General features: G+C 54.3%; 1 protein-coding gene across 2 annotated transcripts in view; it reads left to right on the top strand.

Annotated features, from left to right (window-relative positions):
• The window catches only part of MYLK (myosin light chain kinase), a 192930-nt gene that overhangs the window by 108304 nt on the left and 63078 nt on the right, over positions 1 to 21548 (top strand). Inside the window, exons 13-17 of one of the 2 annotated variants that reach the window (XM_007449688.1) lie at positions 3338 to 3409; positions 3844 to 4568; positions 4674 to 4934; positions 12592 to 12708; positions 21094 to 21180. In XM_007449688.1, the coding sequence (XP_007449750.1) occupies positions 3338 to 3409; positions 3844 to 4568; positions 4674 to 4934; positions 12592 to 12708; positions 21094 to 21180 (1262 nt within the window). Of the gene's footprint in view, positions 1 to 3337; positions 3410 to 3843; positions 4935 to 12591; positions 12709 to 21093; positions 21181 to 21548 lie in introns of both variants that reach the window. The other variant, XM_007449687.1, reaches the window with a different exon arrangement.

Below are 21548 nucleotides of genomic sequence, written 5' to 3' on the forward strand. Positions count from 1 at the left end.
AAAAAAAAAAAGAGGGCCGAAGAGGCTGATCAGCTGGTTAGATTATCTGGGGTGTGGCTTCCAGGCAACAGGCCTCTCTGACCTTTGCAGGCTCCAAAAGAACCCAGGATTAGCCCTCAAAGTCTAGCAGAGACTTAAGTTTGTGGCTGCAGGCATAGTGACCCCATGCCAAGGAATGATACACATAGTGGGCCAGCCATGGTATCCCAAATTCTCTACCTCCCATCTGCCCCCTCAGACTGCCTGGGTACCTCAGGGTGAGGCCTGGGGAAGGCCACCTGTACCTGCCTCCTTCAAGGCAGGTAATAGGAAACAACAGAAGTGCTTACCTGCTTCCCCCATGGGGAGATAGAGCTTACTCCAGCTTGGGGGTCAGGGAACCCCACCATTTAGAGCCTCTGAGGGGCTTGGCGAGGGCACAGCAGGGCCACCTGGTCAGTGTCTGCTCCTGAGTTTTGCACCTGGGCTGTGTGCTACTTGTGAGAGGAGGAAACTCAGCTGAGGGGATGTCGAAAAGGGCTCCCCAGAAAACATGGCCCTTGGGCATCTTGTCGTCCTGCCCCACGCCAACCCCAGGCCCCGTACCCTGTGCTTGAAAGAAAAGTGGGAACAGAGTGGGCTCTACTGGCCAGCAGCCTGGCAGAAGGGGGATGCCAGGGGGCTGGGCCTCACCCCCAACTGACCTCCCATGGTTGACCCAAGCCCTGTTAGCCTTCTGTGCTGAGTTCTCAGGATGCTCTGAGGGCCTCGCAGCCTTCCCAGGGCCTGGCACTGAGGAGGTACCTAACTGCTGTTTGTGGAGCACAGGAGCACCCTGGGCCCTCAAACTCCCCAAACCTTGAATCTGCACCCCCAAGAGCTTGAGCATTGAGGAAGGTGACCAGGAGGGGACCCCAGAAGATGAGAGGAGGGTTAGGGAGCACGAAAGATCAAGCTCTCCTTCTGTCATGTGGGTCCCAGTGTCTAGGAGTGAACAGTGACCCCCCCGGGACCCTCAAGAATCATCTGCCACACACTGGGCTGCGGGGGCCTGACCCGGAGCTGGCCCTCCATTGGGAGGGAGGCCAGGCAAAGCAAGGTAGATACCCACATGCATCGGCAGAGCCACGGGACACATGCTCAGCTCTCTGTCCACGTGGGAGTGAAATAACACACGTTCCCAAGCATGGGCCTGCAGGTACAGGTGCCCATCAGGTGGAGCCCACATACCTGCAGTTGATATACGCATACACACAGAGACACATACAGACACACACATGTCCCAGAGTAGATTTGTACTGATCAGCAATCAGGAGGGTGGGATGGGAAAGTTACAGGTCTTGGATTCAAGTAGACCCAGGTCCCAACGCCTTCCCCTGCTAGCCAGCTCTGTGAGTTTAGGCAAAATTACTTAACCTTGATGAACTTCATTTTTCTTACCTACAAAAACAATGCTGGGCTTCCCTGGTGGTGCAGTGGTTAAGAATCCTCCTGCCAATGCAGGGGACGCGGGTTTGAGCCCCAGTCCGGGAAGATCCCACATGCCACGGAGCAGCTAAGCACGTGCGCCACAACTTCTGAGCCTGTGCTCTAGAGCCCGCAAGCCACAACTACTGAGCCCACGTGCCACAGCTACTGAAGCCCGAGCACCTAGAGACCGTGCTCCGCAACCAGAGAAGCCACCGCAATGAGAAGCCTGCGCACCGCAACGAAGAGTAGCCCCCGCTTGCTGCAACTAGAGAAAGCCCGTGTGCAGCAACAAAGACCCACCCGAGCACCTAGAGCCCGTGCTCCACAACAGGAGAAGCACCGCAATGAGAAGCCTGCGCACCGCAACAAAGAGTAGCCCCTGTGCGCTACAACTAGAGAAAGCCCATGCACAGCAACGAAGACCCAACACAGCAAAAAATAAATAAAAACAAAACAAAAGCAAAAAACAATGCTGACCCCAACCTTTCAGAGCTGCCATGAGTAAGTGAGATGGATTGTGTCTACGGTAGGGTCTGGGGCATGTGTCAGCCCCTGAAGTGCAAGTAAGGTGGCCAAGTGCAGGGAATGAGTGCGAGACCCCAAGAGCCCAACACTGTATCCCGGAAACTCCTGGGCCTCCCTTTCTTCCCTTTGCAATGAATGAGCAGAGCAGTGCTCTGAGCCTCCCTGCGCTGTGTGGGGAGAAGAAAGATAGTGGCTGCAAGTCATGAAGGCTGGAAGGTGCTGCATACGACGTGGTTATTATCAGGCAGAGTCACCTTTGGCTCTCAGATCTGCCCCTCCACTTCCCCTCGTCTGAGCAGAACCTTCTTGGCTGGTCAGAGCCCAGAAATGCCAGCAGGTGGCAGCCTTGTGGGGTCGGAGGGCTGATCTGCTGTAAGCCCAGCACAGCGAGCCTGGTTGCAGCCCCTTTCCTGAGCAGAGGGGCCTCAGCTGGTCATGAACAGCTTTAACAGTGGGCTGAAGAATCCGGAGCCCTCTCCACCCAACGGAAGAAGAAAATGGGTCACCCTTGTAGGGAGACACCTGTTAGGTTTTTAAGACGAAAAGTTCTGATCTGAGGGCATTCGCTGATGGGTAGGGATTGGAGGGTGTTTTTTTTGTTTTTTGTTTTTGCGGTATGCGGGCCTCTCACTGTTGTGGCCTCTCCCGTTGCGAAGCACAGGCTCAGGACGCACAGGCTCAGCGGCCATGGCTCACGGGCCCGGCCGCTCCGCGGCACGCGGGATCCTCCCGGACCGCGGCACGAACCCGCGTCCCCTGCATCGGCAGGCGGACTGTCAACCACTGTGCCACCAGGGAAGCCCTGGAGGGTGTTTTCATTTCATGAGCAGGTGAAGGGGACCTAGCAGGTAGGGGCACCTTGTGAGGAGAAGGAATAACCACGTCTGTATTAAGGGAGCGTGGAGTCAGACTCAGGGTCACTGGGCAGGCTGACCGGGTCCACACAGTCTAGACCAAGGGGCTCCATCACAGCCCTTAGGTGTGTTAGTCTTCACTCTTCCTTGACTTGAGTGATCGATTGATTGGATACTTTTTGTAATATACTTACAGAAAAGTAGTCCTACTTCTGGATGCCTACCGTAGCTATTGCCCAGAAGATTCCTTTTTTTTTTTTTTTTTTCCTTTTTAAACAAGAGCTGGAAAACTAAAGCGTGACCAAAGTGGGGGAGGGCCCTGCCCTAAATCTAGGTCTGGTGTGGGTGTGTTAGGGTCACAGCTTAGCCCAGGGTCCTGTCTTCCCTGGGGTCAGCCAGCCAGCCCATGGCCAAGTTCCTGCCTGCCCCACCCTCCTCACAGCCCTAGGCTGGGCAGGCCCTTGGCCCAGAAAGCCTCTTGATCGGTACTGATCCCTTGAATTCTTCAGGAACCGGGTTGGTGAATGCAGTTGCCAGGTATCACTGATGCTACAGAGCAGCCCTGCCAGAGCTGTCCTGCGGTGAGTACCACCCAGGGGCTGCCCAGCCAGGCCCCGTGCCACCACCCGCCCACCTTCCTCCTGGTCCCAGCAGGCCCAGCCCAGCAGCCCCAGATTGTTTGTATCCTCCAGTAGAGGCTGCCCGAGCCAAGAGGGAGAGATTGGAAGGGGAATGAGGGAGGGAGAGCAGGGGGGGAGAGGGGGGTGAAATGTTTTATTTATTTATTTTTTTTTGGCACACACCCTTATAAGGCTACTGAAGTCATTACCGATGTAACAAACCAACTAAGCAAGCAAGCACCTCTCACCAAAGTTCCCTTCTATAAACACGGCCTGGCCAGCCCCCCTCCCCTCCGCCCTCCTTCCCTCCCTGGGGATTTGCTCTCCCCGACGTCTCTTTCTTACCCAGCCCCTTTTCCTCCTGCTACTTTCCTTTTTCCCTTCACTGGTCGCAGGGGAAGGGAGCCTGCCAGCGGTGAGGGCCTCTGCAGCCAGGGAGCTGGCGCTGATGGTGGTGGCATTGGCGGCTACGGGAGCCTGAAGCCCGGCTGGCCAGCAGGAGGGCAGGGCGGGCCCGACGAGGGAGACGGTGAGGGCGTGCGTGGGGTGCTCACGAGGCGTGTGGAGACGCGGCAGCACACTGAGGAGGCCATCCGCCAGCAGGAGGTGGGGCAGCTGGACTTCCGCGACCTCCTGGGCAAGAAGGTGAGTACCAAGACCTTGTCTGAAGAGGACCTGAAGGAGATCCCAGCCGAGCAGATGGATTTCCGCGCCAACCTGCAGCGGCAGGTGAAGCCGAAGACTGTGTCGGAGGAAGGGAGGAAGGTGCATAGCCCCCAGCAGGTGGACTTCCGCTCTGTCCTGGCCAAGAAGGGGACTCCCAAGACCCCTGTGCCTGAGAAGGTACCACCTCCAAAACCTGCCACCCCAGATTTTCGCTCGGTGTTGGGCAGTAAGAAAAAATTACCTGCAGAGAATGGCAGTAACAACTCTGAAGCCTTGAATGCCAAGGCAGCAGAAGGTCCCAAGCCTGTAGGCAATGCCCAGCCTTCAGGGTTTCTGAAAACCGTGGGCAATGCCAAGCCGGCCGAGACCCCCAAACCCATGGGTAATGCCAAGCTGGCTGAGACCCCCAAACCCATGGGCAATGCCAAGCCGGCCGAGTCCCCCAAACCCTTGGGTAATGCCAAGCTGACTGAGACCCCCAAACCCTCGGGTAATGTCAAGTCAGCGGAGACCCCCAAACCCTTGGGCAATGCCAAGTTGTCCGAGGCCCCAAAACCAGCTGGGAACGAAGAACTTAAGGAGGTTAAGAATGATGTGAACTGCAAGAGGGGCCATGCAGGGGCCACAGATAATGAAAAAGGACCCGAGAGCCAAGGGACAGCCCCAGCCTTCAAGGAGAAGCTACGAGATCTCCGTGTGGTGGAGGGTGAGAAACTGCTGCTTCAGTGCCAGGTGTCCTCTGACCCCCCGGCCACCATCACCTGGACCCTGAATGGAAAGACGCTCAAGACTACCAAGTTCATTGTGCTCTCCCAAGAAGGTAACATGGTTGGGGCCGGGAGGAAGGGTAGCTCTGTCCCAGCCACCGTCAGCTCCTGGAGCCCTGGCTTGTTGATGGTGTTAGTAGCCCAGAGCCTGGGTGGGAAAGGCCACTCTCTGTGCCCCTCACTCACGGGATTGGTGCCCGCCACACTCCATGGCTGGGGGACAGGGGTGGGTGCCTGGTCCCCCAGGCACATTCCCAGATCTCGGCATCTGTCTGGCAGAGCCCCCTCGTGGCACCCCTAGGCGTGGCTCCTCAGAGCAGGCCTGGGCTAATGCCCACCTTTGGCCCAGAGAAGGCTCCGATCATAGGCTTGGAAATGGGGGCCCTGGGGTTAGGGCTGACCAGGGGCTTTGGGCTGAGAACTGCCTTTGAAGCAGTATTTTAGGTTCAGGTCAGGGTGTGCAGTGATGGGATGTGATTTGGGGTCAACAACTTAAGTCTTGATAACATTGTGTGTTTGAAGGGACCCGAGGGGGATGCCAAAACCCCAAGCAGCCCCTACGGCACACACTCACAGGCAGACAGAGCCACTCGCTTCCTAATTTGGATGAGACTTTTGTTTGCTGCTATTTCACATTCTTGGGTTGTGGAGAGAAGAGGGGGGGCCCTAAATCCTGCCATCTGGGGCCTTTCAGGGTTTGGAGTTCTCAGATGGGCCAGTTTAACCTAGAGAAGAGATGGGGACGAGATGGGTATTTTCTCTGACCCCTCATTTGGTTTGAAATGTTTCCGTAAATCCCAGTCCTGCATGGGAGCTCCAAGGACAGCAGGCTCCCCACGCCCCACTCTGGTGGCCGGCCCTAGGATAGAGTCTGGCCTGACTCGAGGCTGACGCTGGTAGCTCTGGACAGGGCAGGGCACAAGCTCCCGGGGTCGTGGCATTTTAACCTTGAGGGGTAGAGGGCAGTCAGGGCAGAGGCCCTAGCAGACAGGTCCTGTCAAATCCAGATCAGCTGAGACAGAAGTACTCCCCCCGCTGTGCTGCCTTCCTTCCCGTCCAGTGACGGCACCCCTCTCCACCCCTCCCTCACCCCTCATCTGGCTTTCTTTCTTCCTCTTAAAAACCCTAATGAAGCATTTGAAAATAGCGTTATCCCTCTCAGCTCACGATGGAGTTTCTGTCTTCACTCTGCAGCTCAGACAGCAAATCTGGAGCAGCTGAGCGTTTTGAATCTAACTGCTGAAGGAGTAAAGGGGAAATTAGCCAGGAGAGAAAAAAGGGGTGTCTTTCCTGCTAATGTGTTGACACGATAGCTTTTCCACATGAAAGTCCTCAGCTTGGTAGGGGCCTCCAGAAGTCATCTCATCCGTCCCCCTGCCTCTGCTAGTTCGGCCTTCCCCCACACAGGAAGGTATGAGGGATCACCATGGTGGGATGAGATGCCCAGGGGAGTGGATGCCAAGCCTTCCCTGCCACCTCTGTGGGCCCCTCCCTGTTGGAAAGTTCCGGGTAAAACTGACCCGAAACCTCGACCAAGAGAATTTCCCAGGTTACCCTGTGGTGACCTCTCGGGGCGGGACAGAAGGTGGGCAGCTGCCATCGTGGGGACATGTGTGGTCCCATAGTCCTACACGCTGTGAGGTCCATGGCTGTACCACCCTCGGGGAAGCTGATGTTGGGACGGCTGAGGGCAATGCCCATGGCTGTGCAGCTGTTGTGGGACCTGCGTGGAACCTGCAGAGCCACCAAGAGCTGCTTATAAACAATCAACTGGACAAAGCGGTGTAAGCACACCTCAGCTCTGGTCTCAGAAACGCACCTGAGCCCTTAGAACGGGCTGTTCATACCCAGGGTGCCTTGATGTAGCATAGCTGCTGGGCGCCGAGACCCTTTTACGCTGGCTACTCCAGTGTCACCTCCCACAGAAAGCACCTCAGACGGACCCTTTAGGTCTAAAGCTGGGGAAGAAGACATGACTAAATGAAGGCCAGGACAATGAGAGGATAGAGAGAGACTGGGGCGGGGGGGGGGGGATCAACTCATGGGGTTTTGAGGAGAATTAAAAGATGTGACATTAATAAAGCTCCCATTTCAGTGTCTGGCTCAGAGAGCACAAGCAACAAGTGTTATTTCCGATCACTTCCCATGCCTGACTATGTAGGATACAGCATTGTGAACAATGGAAACATTATAACCCAACTTCTTCCTTACGTATTCTGAATAGATCATTTTTTGGAGGGTAAGTGGTAGGAAGCTGCCACGTTTTTTAGGCTAATTCCTTCAATTCACTCCTTTGGTTTATCTTTAGACTTAACATTTACTAGGATGAACAGGAATATCTCTGACCATCAGAGTGTTGATCTAGAGAAATTGCATATTCCTTCTTTCTAATTAATCTGGCTAGTGCCTACAGCTACTTTAACAAGCTATGATATGCAAAGATGAAATATTCCAATTATTTTTCTATAATGCTATAATGCTTTTACAAGTCCTCTCCTCTGATGTATAATCTCCTAAATCAGACACTAAAGAAGAAATACCAGCTTTGATTTGCCAAGCTTATCCTTCTCACCAAAGTGGGGGAGAAAAAACGTACCAAAATCTTGATTCTCTCAACAGCTGTGACCTATTCCCTTTAGAACCAAGTCTTTCCTCTGTTTAGTGCTGAGTTCTCCTTCTGTGCTTGATTTGTTTCCTGCAGGGCCCACCACTGATGGTGGCATTTGGATTCAGTGACTTTTCTTTGCGATGAGGATGAATAAGACATGAAGTGAGCAGAAGCGGGTGTGTGTGGGGGGGGGGCGGGGGGAATTATGGAGATAGCCCCCAAACCAACTTTTAAAAAGGTTCTAAATATTTGTAATTCTCCTTTGAAAAATAAGAATAGCCTGCACTAATTGAACACCACGTGCGAGACACTGACCCAGGCATCTTACTATGTGTTTCACTCATTTAATCCTCACAACCACTGTACTGCCCATCTAACAGAGAAGTTAAGCGCTTTGCCCAAGGCTGCACAGCTAGTTAGTAACAGAGCTGGGATCGGAAGGCAGGCAGCTGAGTCCCAACGCCTAGACCGCTGTGCTCTATCACCTCTTAGTTAATTCTTGTTAGCGTGTCAGCATCCTGGTCCTTCCCTGATCAGCTCCCCGAGAGCATTGTCTATCAAGGGAAAAGGCTAATGGCTGTTTATTCCGCAACACGGTCAGCAGTTGTCAGGAGGCTGGAAGACTGGCGGTGCCCTCTGGGCTTGTGAGTTTCTGGTATTTGCACTGAGAGGAAGCTAACCTTGAAACGGGCCTGGTAGGGAGAAGGCCTGGCCTCAAAGCAGCAGCCACACTCTGTCCGCTGTCCCTTCTCTAGTGCTTCCCTGTCCAAGTCTACAAGAGCCCAGGTCAAACACAGACCCAGGAGAAAACCTGCGGTAAAGCCTGGTCAGTGACCACTTCAGGAGGCTCCGCTGCAGGGAGTGAGACCTCTGAGAGGTATGAGTAAATCTGCTCCCGATAGATCTGGAAAGAGAGGACACACACACACAGCGATAAACCTCTTCTAGCCAAGTGCCGATGATGAGCTGCTGGGAGTGAGAGGAGAGGGAGCTGAGTGCTGGGCCGCAGGGAGAGGCTGGCGGTGAAAGAGCAGAGCCTTGATCTGAAGTGTGAAGGCCGGCAGGGCCCGCAGCAGGAGAGGGAGGGTGTGGGCTTCCCAGGCAGGAGCACAGGCGGCAGCCAAGGCAGGCCCGCTCCCAGCATCATCTGGGCTAGAGAGGGAGGCGCGGCCCCATTGCATCCTCCATCATGCTAAGGAACTCAATTCTAAAGCCAGCAGGGAGCCATGTAAGAGTTGGGAATGGAGAGCAATAGGCGCAAAGCTGGGGTTTACGGCTTTTGATTGATTCTGTGCCCAAAGACAAGGAAGGAGCTTACCGAAGAGGGTGGGGAGAAAGGTGGTGAGGCCTGGACGAACAAGGTAGCCGTGGGCACAGACAGGAGATAACCAGTGCAAGAAGCAAAGGCATGACTGGGTCACAGTGACGGCATCAGTGGAGACAAGGAAGGAAGCTGGTGTTTTGAGGGGTTTGTAGGGAGAAGAGGGGCTGCTAAGTGGGTTTCCCCATCCTTCACACCCTCCTGAGCGTCCTGTCCACCTCCGCCTCCCTGGCTCGGAACCCTTCTTGCTCCACTGCACTGAACCCCCTTCTGTTACCTCATCTAAGATCAAGATTCACTTCCCCCAGGACTCCTTCCCAGACTGTTGTCCCTGGGGTCTTTGGCCATGACAGATTCTTGTGCCTTTCCCCCATCAATGTGTGTCTGTGACCTACTGCTGGTGGGCACCGTTGATAGGTTTCAGGGGTGCTTCTCTGAACCCTGTACTTGGATAGGGCTCATAGCCCACAGACTCCCCAAAACATGATTATGTCCACTCTGTCTAGCACCAAGGAGAGCAGGAGAGGTGTGATGGCAGTCAGTTGAGTTGACTGTTCCTTCTTGGAGGGACTTGTGGAGGAGTACTTGCTCTTCTTGTATCCCCCAGAATGGCAGAGTGGAGGGTGCTCACTTACAGCAGCTGGGCCTGCCCTCCAGGCCTGCAGGGTGGCCTCACCAGGCCCTTTCTGGACCCGCAGCAGCGCTGCTCAGGCCTTGGCCCAGGACCGGGAGGCCCATGGCTGGCCAGTGGGCTCTGCGCTGCTCCTGAGAAGTGCTTTCATCTTTATGCCTTGTTTGCTGTCCCTGGGCCAGGCTTCTGTCCCTGGCAAACATTTCTCCCCATCTATGAATGAGGGTTCATTTTTGTTGCTGCTGTCAACCGATGATTCATTTTTAATTGCCTTCAGTGTGGGATCTTGCAGAGGCTTTTTCAAAACCTGTGTAAGTCCATCCTACAAAACACAGGGATTTACACAGCACCTACTATGTGTGAGGCAGTATTCTAGCCCTTTTCATTGTATGCATAATCCACTTGAAGAATTCTGAGTTAGGCTTTTTTTTTTCCTTTTAGAAACTATACTATCTTTTTCAATGGTAGTTATGTTTGATTAAGTGTTCATGACTTTCTGTTGCATAGATCCTACCAGATCACCTGCTCCAGAAATATGCCTTGGACATTCTCAGAACGGCAAATTTTTGTTTTTAAACTGACTGCATTCCAGGCTCAGGAAAAACATTCATAATAGTCACAGTCACTGCCCTCCATGATCTAGCATGGGAGAGAGGCATGTGTTTCAGTAATGGCCTTGGGAGGCAAGCTCTGATAAAGGTGAACTCAGGGCACAGAAGAGGTCCACCTATGGCCAGGGGTGCTTAGAGATGGCAAGGAAGGCACCATCCCTGAGGAGGTGACCTGGAGCTGAGCTGTTCTGTCCCGGCATGCCGGGGGACCAGGTCAGGAGACACTGCTGACTGAGGGCAGCCTCAGAGCAGAGGCTCTAGGGCTTGGGACCACTCCCTCTACCTAGTACACCCCGCACCTCCTCTCCCCACACACTCAGAGAAAGCACAAGACGGTGGGGTGGTCTTCAGACTCTGTGGCCTTGAGGGGCTCTCCCAGGGACCGGTCTAGCTGAGCCATTCATTGGATCCCTGGTTCCCATCCCCCTCCCCTTCCTCTCAAAATTCCCCACCAGGCTGAGGCTTCTCAAAAAAAACTCTGGGAAACAGTTTTTCTTCTGGAGGTCAGGAATAAGCTGTCCCACAGGAAATACCAGATGCTTCAATCTGGGCCAGCCCAGCCTCCAAGCCTGCCGGGGGCCCTTCCCCAGCCCGCGCACATGGCCAGGGGTCCAGGCTCTGAGCGGCTTATAAAAACTGCCTTTCTGATGCTTTCCCCCCCGTGAAGGGCGAGGGCCGTGGTCTACATGCTCCACCTCTCCTGGGGGTCTCACTCCTGTTTTGTCCCATTTGGGTTTAAGGCTGAAGGCAGCTGGGGGACTGAAGCTGAGAGACAGTCAAGGATTCGACCAGGATGTCTGTTGGCAGTGGGATGTCTGCTCCCCGAGCCTTAGCCTCAGACTGAGGGAAAATGGCAAGATGGGGTCCGTTTCTTCTAAGCCTCACGTTTGGGGGCCAGAGGTCATCTGCGCATGCCCCTGCCCTCCCAGATGAATGCAAGTGTCTCTCTAGAAGATAGTAACCCTCATTCCCTGATTCCTGTGCCTCATATAGTTCTCGCTCTCACGACAGAGTTCCTAAAAATCCAACCTAAATCCTTTCTGTTGCAGCGTCTGCAAATTCTGTCTCCTAGCCACAATGGGAAGAGATCCTGAGGCATCGCCGACCCCGGTGGGAGAGCATAGTGAGGTCCTTCACTATGGTGAAGTGGGGTCTCAGTGAGAGTGTAGGAGGGAGGGGCGCAGATCAGCCATCCTGCCCCAAGGGGTAGGCAGGACCGAGGTTTCCCTGTTGAAGCCCTTACCTAGGTGCCAGGAAGTAAAGAGAACTATTCTGTCTCTGCTTTCTCCTCCAGCCTTAGTGAGGTTCTCTGGGCAGAACTGACGTCACCCTTCCTCGCTCTGAATATCCTGGTATTTGTTGGTCAAGTCTGTGCATCTGTCTCATGGGGGTGCGGGGACTTTTGAGATCAAAGGCCATGCTGCTTCACATACGCACCTGGGATGCACACAGCTTTGCCCGCTCAGAGCCAGTGACTTGTGCCGGGCAGTGTGGCGGAAAGGGAGGTGGCCGGAGCCAGTGGCTCCAGGCGGCAGGATGCACGTGGCTCTGGCTGACGACAGGGCAGCTTTGGGCAGGACGCCGTGCTGCTGGCTTGTGTGTGTGTCTGATGGCAGGAACGAGGGTACTGCTGCCCTCCTGCCTGGCCCAGAGAGCCCAGTCCTCAGCTGGTGTCTCCCCACACCCTAAGGGAAACTCCCCAGACGTGTCCCCCAGGGAAGTAACCAGCCCTGGGATGAGAGCTAGGATGGGTGAGGACCAGACTTCTGTTCACGCCCAGCCTGACCCCTCCTTCCCCCAACCAGGCCAGAAGAGTGTGCTGGGGCAAGGGTAGCCCTGTGGAAAAGGCCATGCCTCTCTGAGGGGACCAAAGGACCCTGCACTGAGGGAGGCAGCCCCACAGAGCCCCTCTCCCAGCCCAGCGCCCCTCATTGGCCATGATTCTCAGCTCAGATACCATTCCTGAAAAGCCAGCTCCAGGGTCCCAGGCTGGTCACTGTCTCCTCCCAACAGATCTGCCCACAGGCCAGGGTCCCTGCTGGACAGGGGCCCCTGCCCTCCCCCCATCACCTCTTTGTTCAAAATGCCCTTTTCTAGGATGCGTTCCCAGAAGCATTGCTGTAAGCAGGGCAGAGTGTCCTCACCTGCCACTGTCCCTACCACAGTCTGTGGACCTGAGCCTGACTACTGCTGTCTCTCTCGGTGACATCCAGTGTGAGGGCCTGTGTCCATCTGCCCCTTCTGTTGTGCTGATGCTCTCCAAAGGCAGAGGCTATTTCTCTCTCTTCTTACCTTTCTATCATATCCCCATGAGAGAACTTGCTTGGGTGGGGCGCGGTTGGGTATATTTAGGGATGAGTTATTTTGGATCTGGGTTATCAGCAAAAAGTGCCTTGGCTTTGGTGGGGCGAGCAGGTTGGTTCCCACAGGGTCTCTGATTTCTGGGCCTGTGAATAACACTTGCTCTGATGCTCCAAGTGCCCGGCAGGTGCTGGGCTCAGACCTGGTCCACTCAACAAATGTTCCTCTTCCCGCCCAGGCTCACTGTGCTCCGTCTCCATTGAGAAGGCACTGCCCGAGGACAGAGGCTTATACAAGTGCGTGGCCAAGAACAGCGCCGGCCAGGCTGAGTGTTCCTGCCAAGTCACCGTGGACGGTAGGTCATGCCCACCCACCCCTGCCACACGTCGAATCGCGCTTCTCAGCGCCCCCTTCCCACCGTACCTGAACAGGGCTGCAGCGGAGGCTGCCATCCCAACCTGTTCACTTTGTGGGTGACAAACCATCTTTTGCAAAACAATGAGACAGGAAGGAAAGTGGGAGCTCTACCTGGTGGTCCCCTGTGACCTCACAGCCCTGCCCCCGGCTGGGAAGAGGGCTGCTCACCTTGCTGGTCCCCCTTCCCCAGTCCTGACCGCCACATGCCAGGCAGGAAAGGGTGAGACAGGGCAGGAGGAGAAAAGACACACCCACAGGAAAATGACTACATAGTATTTTACAAGCCGCAGAGAGCAAGTGTCAGTGCCAGCAGGACAGACCCGTGAGGGAGAGGGAGCAGAGTGAGGTCCAAGTGGGGACACTTCCTCCAGGAGGTGAGTAAGGGCTGAGGCTTCGGGTAACGGGGACAGGCCTGCCTCTGCAGTTAGAGAAAAGTACTCATAATACAGCAGGGGGAGAGGAAGAGACGCGTGGGGACAGAGAGGCTTACCAGGTCTGAGTGGAGTTTCTTGTGAGGAAGGGGCGAATCCAAGCTGCAAGGAATGGGGATTTCTCCTAAAGAAATGCAGGTAGTATGTTTGTGACTTTCCTTTTCTCCTTTGTGTAGGGTTAGAATAAGAGGCTTGGAAGTAGATGGTTTAGGCCACCACCCTCACTTGGGACGGGACACACAGGCTGTTCAGAGAGGGAAAGCTTCCCTCATGAGGTTCCCTGCTCTATTGAGGGCTAAGCCAGGGCCAGAGTCCCATCTTGGGACTTGCAATCCAGTGCCCTCTCTTAGTATTTCGTTACTTGCCTGGAACTGTCTAAAAAGGTAGTTTGGGGAAAACAATTTCTTGCCCTTGAAATGCCTGGTTAGTAACTATCAGTGACACGTTAAAAGCTGGTGTCCAAATAAGGCATCTTGAAGACCAGTTTTGTTGTTCCTCTGACTTTGAATAAAATCACTTGACTTCTAAACCCCTAACCTGTTTCACCCCCATTCCACAAGATGTGGAATCCTTGTCTCCATTCTGGATTTTGTAATATGATTTCCTTATCATAAAAGCCGAGATCCGTGATACCTAATGAGTGGGAGAAAAGAAAAGAGAGTCTTAAAAACCAAAGTCTTTTTTAAAAAAAGCATATAATGGCAACAATTGTCAGTAGCCAACAGTAAACCTGAAACTGTAGAATATTGTGGGTGTCTCCCTGGAGTTCTGTGAATGTGTTTGTCACAGGGGCTCTTGAGTCTAAGGGAGCAGATTCCATGGGTCAAAGTGTACGGTCAGTTCAGAAGGGGGCTTGAAACACATGTTTTGAGGCTAGGGGCCGCTGCTTCTGATTACTCCTGTCACCCACCCAGGTCAGAGTTCTGCTTCTTTCTAGACAGGTACTGCAATTTAAAAAACAGTGTTTCTGGGAACTTGACCCCAGAAGCCTATTTCTAACAGCGCCACACTTGGGACCCGTGCTGGTTCCAGAAGGAAGCCCTGCCTGTTAATGAGGTTATATCTGCTTTTGGAATCCCTATAGCCTCTTTGGGTCCTATTTACATGGCTAGCTGAAGGCAGGGCTGCAATTCATTCTCCTTATCTGCAAAGTGTCAGCACCTTTTCCAGAAGGAGCAAATGGCGCATTTTTAAAAATTTCCTTTTTCCCTAGAGAATACATTTGGGGATTCTTTTTTTTTTTTTTTTTTTTTAAGGTTTGGGGAATTCATTCTGCAGCTTAAAGGGCTTTCTTTGCCCCTCAGTTGGTCTCCTTCTAATCTTGGCCATCATAATGTATCTATAGTTCCTTCAGAGGGGCCTCTGCAGGGTTTGGCCTCAGAACACAGACTGGGATGTGGGTCTTAGGAGAAGTGCTAGGAAGGGGATGAGAGGGAGACCAGCTGAGATAACAGGGCCGACTCCGGGTGGTTTGGGTTTTGTTTTGTATTTTTTCAAAGAGAAAAAGGGAAGGGCAGCCCCCTCCACACCCACGCTTTCCCGTCGCTACACCTGGAGCTATGTTCTTGTCCTTCCTGCCACATTTAGCTTTATCTTTCCGGCAAATAGGAAAGGACTACAGGCTCCTGAGCTGCTCCCCCGCCCCCTTTCAGCATCTTTCCCCCTGTGCTCCTCTCAGCTAAATAGACTTCAAGTCCTGCTCTGTCCCCTATCCCCTCAGCTCTCCCCGCACCCTTCAGCGAGAGTACCTGGCTTAGAGGTCCCAGTGGGCCCATGCACCCTTTGATATTATAGGCAAACTTTTATGTGTTTGTGGATTAGAGCATTTTTCTGAAGAAAGTGTCCACAGGTTTTAAACAAATTCTTAAAAGAAGTCATAAATTAAAAGACAGTGAAGAACCGCTTGCCCTAAGAAGTAACCTTGACTGAACTTTGAAGCCTAGCTGTTGGGCAGGGTCTTCCATTGCTCTCCCTCTGCAGCTGCCCTGCTAAACCTCTGGATACGACCAGTCTTGCTTCCCTCCTAAGGGGCTGCGAGGCCCTTCTCCTCTCGGGGTGGGGACCACAGCTAGTGCTGATGTCAGGCTGGCCCTGCCCCCGACAGTCACTCACTATCACTCACGTAGCCTGTGCTGGACACCACTTAGACTATATATCTGTGGCTAATAGAATGATATATTTCAAGACCTCATGAAAAGGACTTTGGCTCATTGGCTGTTCCGTATTAGCCACACTACTACTCCCCTCTTATAGAAAAGACAGAGGGAGGCAGCCTTTATAATACAGCACATCTGGCTCTTTTAATCCTGCCATTTGGGTTGTTTCCATAAGGAAAAGCGTGCTCTGTGCACCTTTTTTTTTTTTGCGGTACGCGGGCCTCTCACTGTTGTGGCCTCTCCCGTTGCGGAGCACAGGCTCTGGACGTGCAGCGTCTCAGCTGGGCTCCCGCGCCCAGCCGCTCCACAGCATGTGGGATCTTCCCGGACCCGGGCACGAACCTGTGTCTCCTGCATCGGCGGGCGGACTCTCAACCGCTGCGCCCCCAGGGAAGCCCTGTGCACTTTCTTGATTATGGTCATACCGCCGTTCCTTCCAGGTTAGCAGCAGACATGTCAGCTTGTACCACAGAAGGCAGCTGAAGCCTGGGTGGGTAAGGACTTGTCAGAAAACTCACCCAGGAGGAGAAAAAGCTGACCTTCAAGACCTGCCATGGCCTGCCGTGGCCGGAAACTCTTGTGCATTTTTAGTTTATGCAGCAGTTGGGCAGGGTATCTTTCCCAGTGGGAAAACCCAGGGTCAGCGAGGGTCAGCAGCCTTCCCCACTCACTCAGACAGTAAACAGGAGATGCCGTTTCCCTGGGTGTCTCTGATCCCAAAGCCCAGGCTCTTCGAGCCACCCTGCACAGGGAGTCACATGACTCCCTGGCATGAGTTACCCTGGCAGGACTCCAACCCAGGTGTGTCTGGTTCCAAAGTCTGCACCTTTCCACCACCTGCGTGGCCTCCCTGTCTAGTGAGTAATATGGCAGTGTCCACTGTCTGAGAGATCCAGGTCTTCCTTACTAACAGCCCTTCTTGCTGGGAAGTCCTTCTGCACCTCTGGCCTGAGTGGCCCACTCCCTCTCATTCAGACCCAGGTGAGAGGTAAGGAAGCAGAGCCCTTTGTAGGCCCAAATCCCAAGACTGGGCAGATCAGGCCGCCCTTCCCAGCCACCTTGCCAAGGGCATCGGGCCTCAGCTACCAGTGAGATCAGGGGCTGTGTAACCATGGAGGCCAGTGTGTGCATTTGGTAGGGGGTGGCGTCCCCGTGGGCCTTCTCTCAACCCACATGTCAGTGCCTGCTCTGCTCCTGGGGCTGGGGTTAAAAGCAGTGAACGAAACAAGTTCCTGTTCTCAGAGCCTTTACATTCGAGTGAGGGAGAGACAAAAATACGGATGAATAGATATGTCATACGGTCTCAGGCAACAACACATGCTGTGAAGAAAGCAAAGCAGGGTGATGGGGGAGCGTGCTGTTGTTGGAGAGGGTGAGGCCTCTCTGAGGAAGAGGCATTTGAACAGAGGCCTGAAGGCATCTGGGAAGGCGTCCCAGCAGTAGCACAGCACAGGTTAAGGAACAGGAGAAAAACACTGAGCTGAGACTGTATGGGAGACACTCCCAGAAGGAGAGGTAAGGAGGCCAGGGTGGCCGAGCCCCGGGCCAGGGGCAGAGTGGTAGGAAATGAGACTGAGGAGGACCAGATCTGCAAGGCCATGTAGTCTGTGACCAGGATGCTGGATTTTATTATAAGTGCGGTGGGACAGCCCTGGCCGTTGTAAAGGATCACTCAGGCGGTGACCAGACCCAGGAGGGGTAAGAGGGAGAGCAGATTCGAGGTTGCCACGATAGCCCAGGCATGAGATGATGGCAGCTTAGACTCTATGGAAGAGGTGGGAAATGACCAGATTTATAATGTTTTGACAGTACAGCTGATAAGATTTGCTGATGAATTGGAAATAGAGAGAAAGGGAAGTCAAAGGTGACCCTTAGTTTTTGTGAGGGAGCACAGGTCAGTGGTGGTACCACCTACTAAGATCAGAGTGGGTAGGGGTGGGGGACAGTCAAGACTTTCGTGTATGTGAAGTTTCAGGTGTCCATCAGACATCCAAGTGGGCCTGTCACGTAGGTTGACCTTTAGATGAATCTGGAGTTGAGGAGGGAGGTCGGGGTTAGAGGCAGGACATGAGGAGCCATCTTCATGAGGCCACTGAATGCCCTGGGAGTAGATGAGGTCCCCAGGGGTGGATGTGGATGGAGGAGGGAAGGAGAGAGTCCAACACTGACAAGTAAGGCAGGACAGAGGTCTGCGAAAGAGACGCAGAAGGACTGGCCATGGTGAGACAGGAAGAAATCAAGCAGAGAGGGGTGTCCCAGAGGCCAAAGGGTGATCATTTCAATAAGAAAGGAATGATGGAGATCATTGGGCTCTGCCCAAAAGGCTCTGCCAAGTAAAATAAGATGAGCCTGAGCATTAGCCATTGGATTTGGCAACTCGGGGCGGTTTGCAACTGTAAGAAGGAAGTTTAAAGCCTAGTTTGAGGTGTATGCAGCTAATAACTAGCTGGGTAGGGATTTAAACCCACACCTTGGCTCCAAACCACTGTGGTCCACTGCCTCCATGGCCAGGGAGCCCTTGTGCCTGTGGCTGAGCCGACCCCCACTTCTTTTCTTGGCCTCAGTCTCTGCTCCCACTTTTAGCTGTCTCAGGCAGCTAAAATGTATTAGGTTGAACTAAATAAAATTGCTATTTTAGTAGGTCAAAAACACTTGAATATTGGCAAGTGGTGTGGTTCAACCCGAAACAGGGGTGTAAAGCACTTAGCATCGTGCCAGGCACGGCCTGAGTACCCAATAAATGCCAGCTCTTACTCCACATCTCATTCGCTCCTCTGTTGGGGTGTTGTTATTCCCTTTTTCCTGGTGAACAAGGTCAGGAACTTGCCTGAGGACTCACAGTCACCGGCCTGCAGAGCCAGGAAGGCTCTCATCCTGACCAGAGCTCGCTCCCTCCTGATTTTGCCAGCATGCTGCTCGCTCCTGGGCAGAGAGAGAGAGAGAGAGAGAGAGAGAGAGAGAGAGAGAGAGAGGCCAGCCCCTCAGCCTTGCCCCCGCCTGGGGCTCCTGGAAGCTCAGACCCCCCTCCCAGAAGCCTCCCAAGACCTCACTCCCCCTACCTAGGGTTGCAGCTCTGGGAATGACCTCTCTCGGGGGAGACAGAAGAAGAAATGCTGCGTTGGAAGGCTGAGCCCAGAGCTAGCCCAGGAGTGGAAGGGGTGAGGCATTGTCCATATAAGGACACGTTTTCCTCTCTATGTTGAGGCCCCTCCTCACACCACCACCTTCCTCCCCCCTGCTTCTTTGGGGGCACCAGCAGACCAGCAAAGGACTCCAGCCCTGGGGCCCAGATCTAGAAATGGAGTTCAGTTTCATCACAAACTGATTAAAATAGACAGAAAATACATGCTGCTCTTAAACTTTTATTACTATTATTTTTATCCCCTGGGCAGCCATGTGAGCACAAAGCTGGTTCTGATTAAGCACGTGGTCCTCTCAGCGCACTCCTTGCTGCGGTTCTCACGGACAGACTGATGGCTGGTGGCTCGTGGTGCAGGCACAGCCCACAGGGGGCGGGGGTGCTGCAGAGGGAAGAGGGGGCTCGTTCCACCCCTGTGGGGCTCCAAGTCTGGGGGTGTGCCTGGTCAGCCAGGGAAACTTGAGCCCCTTTCCTCACGGCCAGATGGAAAGATAAGGAATATCTACAAACAAGGCTCAAAGCACATGACGGGATGGTGTACTCACAAGTCAGTGTAAAGCAGGCACCCAAGAGCTGAGGACGGTTGAGGAGGCAGGAAACATACAGCAGGGGCCCATCCGGGAGGGCCTTGTGAAGGTGGAGGATTCTAAAGCGGATTTGGAAAGGAGGCGAGGAAATGCGGCGAACAGGAGAAATGAATGAACAGGTAAATGATCACCGTCGCACGCATTCTCTCCCTAGAGCCTCGTAGTGCTGTGAGGCAGAGAAAATAAGTGTAGTTTCCCTTGTACAAATGCGGAAACAGAGACCGGGGCAGCTGAAATTATTTGCCCACGATCCCAGGGTTGCTGATGACAAAGCTGCAGCTAGAGCCCTCTTCTCTCCATCCCTACTCTAATGATACTTGGAAGCAAAGCCCATCATGACCCCACAAGGAGAGAAGGAATCTCAGTCCCCGTCTCCTTTCCTTCAGGAGCCCAGGAAAACTGGGCCTCTCCTCCTTTGCTTGCTTATGCCTCAGTTTCCCCATCAGTTAAAAAAAAATCTTGGTCCTTCCTTGTCTCCCTCCTCTGATGCCCCGGAACTCACTGGGAAAAAGACGGCAAAGCGAGTACTCATGCCAAGGAAGAGAGGACTGTCTGTGCACACTCTGTCCTCGCCTCCTCTTCCTTAAAAGGGGGGAAAACAAAGACATTTCTGGGTGCACCTTTCTTTAAATTGTCATTGGTGCTGTCAGAAGTGCTGGTCTGGAAGGAAGGGAAGAAGGGAGGGGCCCAGTCAGGGAACCATAGACTCACCCCATGACCTTGGTTTATGGCAGCCTGATCTGCAAATGGCAAGGGAAGTGTACCCGCCCAGCCCCTAGTTCTGTGCTTCCGAGCCCACCCCGCAAAGCCCCAGAAGCTCAGTCTAGGCGAGAGCACGTGTTAGAGTCTGGGATTGCCCCACCGTGGAGGCGGGGACAGGGAGATGGCCCTTCCTCCCCAGACAGGCCACAGGAATGTGGCCAAGCATCAGCTGGGAAGTCCCACCCCCTCCTTTCTCCCTCTGCACTTCCTCTTCAGGAGAAGGAAAAGGATGCACAGGAAGGGGCTGGGAGGGGGAGGCTCCGTCCCAGCTTAGTCCCTGAAGAGAGTTCCTTGTGGGGAAAATGCTGGAGCCCAGTGATAGCGGTACAGCCAGCCCCTTCTTATCCCGGTCCCAGCAGCTTGCTAGAGTCCAGTCTCTTCTCGGCCCAGTGACGGCCTTTACCACCCAGCCCAGCGCTATGTCACCCTGCTGCCCTGACAAGGGAGGGTTCCCCCCCCACCCCGGCATCTTCCACACTGGGCATGAATGGGAAGAGGGGGAGCAGAGGACAGCCCCGCGGAGTTGCGCACTCACCCGGGCAGCATTTCAGCTCTGCCCAGAGGCTGCCGCTGCAGGGTTCCAGTGGCTCTGCTTTGGGGAGGGTGCAGAAGCCCCCACAAGGGCTCCAAGGCTCAGTCCAGAGCCCGTGAGGCATGCCGGCCGCCTGCTCAGAGGCCTTCATCTGGTCTGGAGGTCTGACTGTCAGTGTCCCTCGGTACAAGAGTCAGAGACAACGGGCTGCAAGCCCCCTCCAGACCATGAGCCCAGGGCAGCAACCCATCCCCTGCTTCCCCTGTTCAAGAGACCTCTCTACACAGAGCGGGCTTTTGGAAATCCAGAATGTTTAGCCCAAGTGCGTTAAGACCCAGTGAAGGGAAAAGATAGGCACTGGTGAGCAGAGGGGCTCTGACTGTCCCCCAGCTCTGCCAGTGATGCGATTCTGGCGGCCCGTGCCTGCAGCAGAGGCGAAAGCGCTACCCAGCTCCCAGGATAGGCTGTCCATCCATCTTCAGGGCAGCTGTGCTCTGCACCTGATTTATAAGGCCGGGTGGCGAGGACACTCCTTCTTTGGTGCTCTTGAGAGGAAGGTGCCTGGCCTGCCCAGAAGGCACTGAGGGCCCTCAGAGTGGAGCCGGGACGGGGAGGACCTGTTGGGGTTGAGGTGGGATGTTTATTGCGATGCCTCTTCTGCTTCTTTCCCTGGGTAGCTGCCTGCTCATATTTGTCGTTAACCTGTTTTGTTCCAGATGCCCCCACCAGTGAGGACGCCAAGGCCCCGGAGATGAAAGCCCGGAGGCCAAAGAGCTCTCTTCCTTCCATGCTAGGAACAGAGAGTAAGTACTCGTTCAGCTCTTCCAGGCAAACCCGGGACTGAGGGCTGGCCGCTTCCCTGCCTGTGCTCCTCGGAGCCTGGACCCTGCCACCACCCTGGTGCCCTGTGAGCTCCCGGTGACCGAGCCACTGGCCTTTTCTCACCCCTCCCACCTCTCCAAGGCCTGAGTGGTGCTGCACATCCACATCCTCTGGCAGCGTCACTCAGGCCCCTTCTGCTTCCCACCAAGAACCCTGGGAGACCTTCCCCTAATCTCTCCCAGTTGAGTCTTTCCTGCCACATAGACCTTCTTACACAGTGGCTCTGATCAGATCACTCCTGGTTGGAGTGCCCAGCGGTCCCCAGAGCCCACCAGTCCCGTGCAAGTGA

Source organism: Lipotes vexillifer, unplaced genomic scaffold, assembly GCF_000442215.2.
Source record: "Lipotes vexillifer unplaced genomic scaffold, Lipotes_vexillifer_v1.1 scaffold1378, whole genome shotgun sequence".
NCBI lineage: Eukaryota > Metazoa > Chordata > Mammalia > Artiodactyla > Lipotidae > Lipotes > Lipotes vexillifer.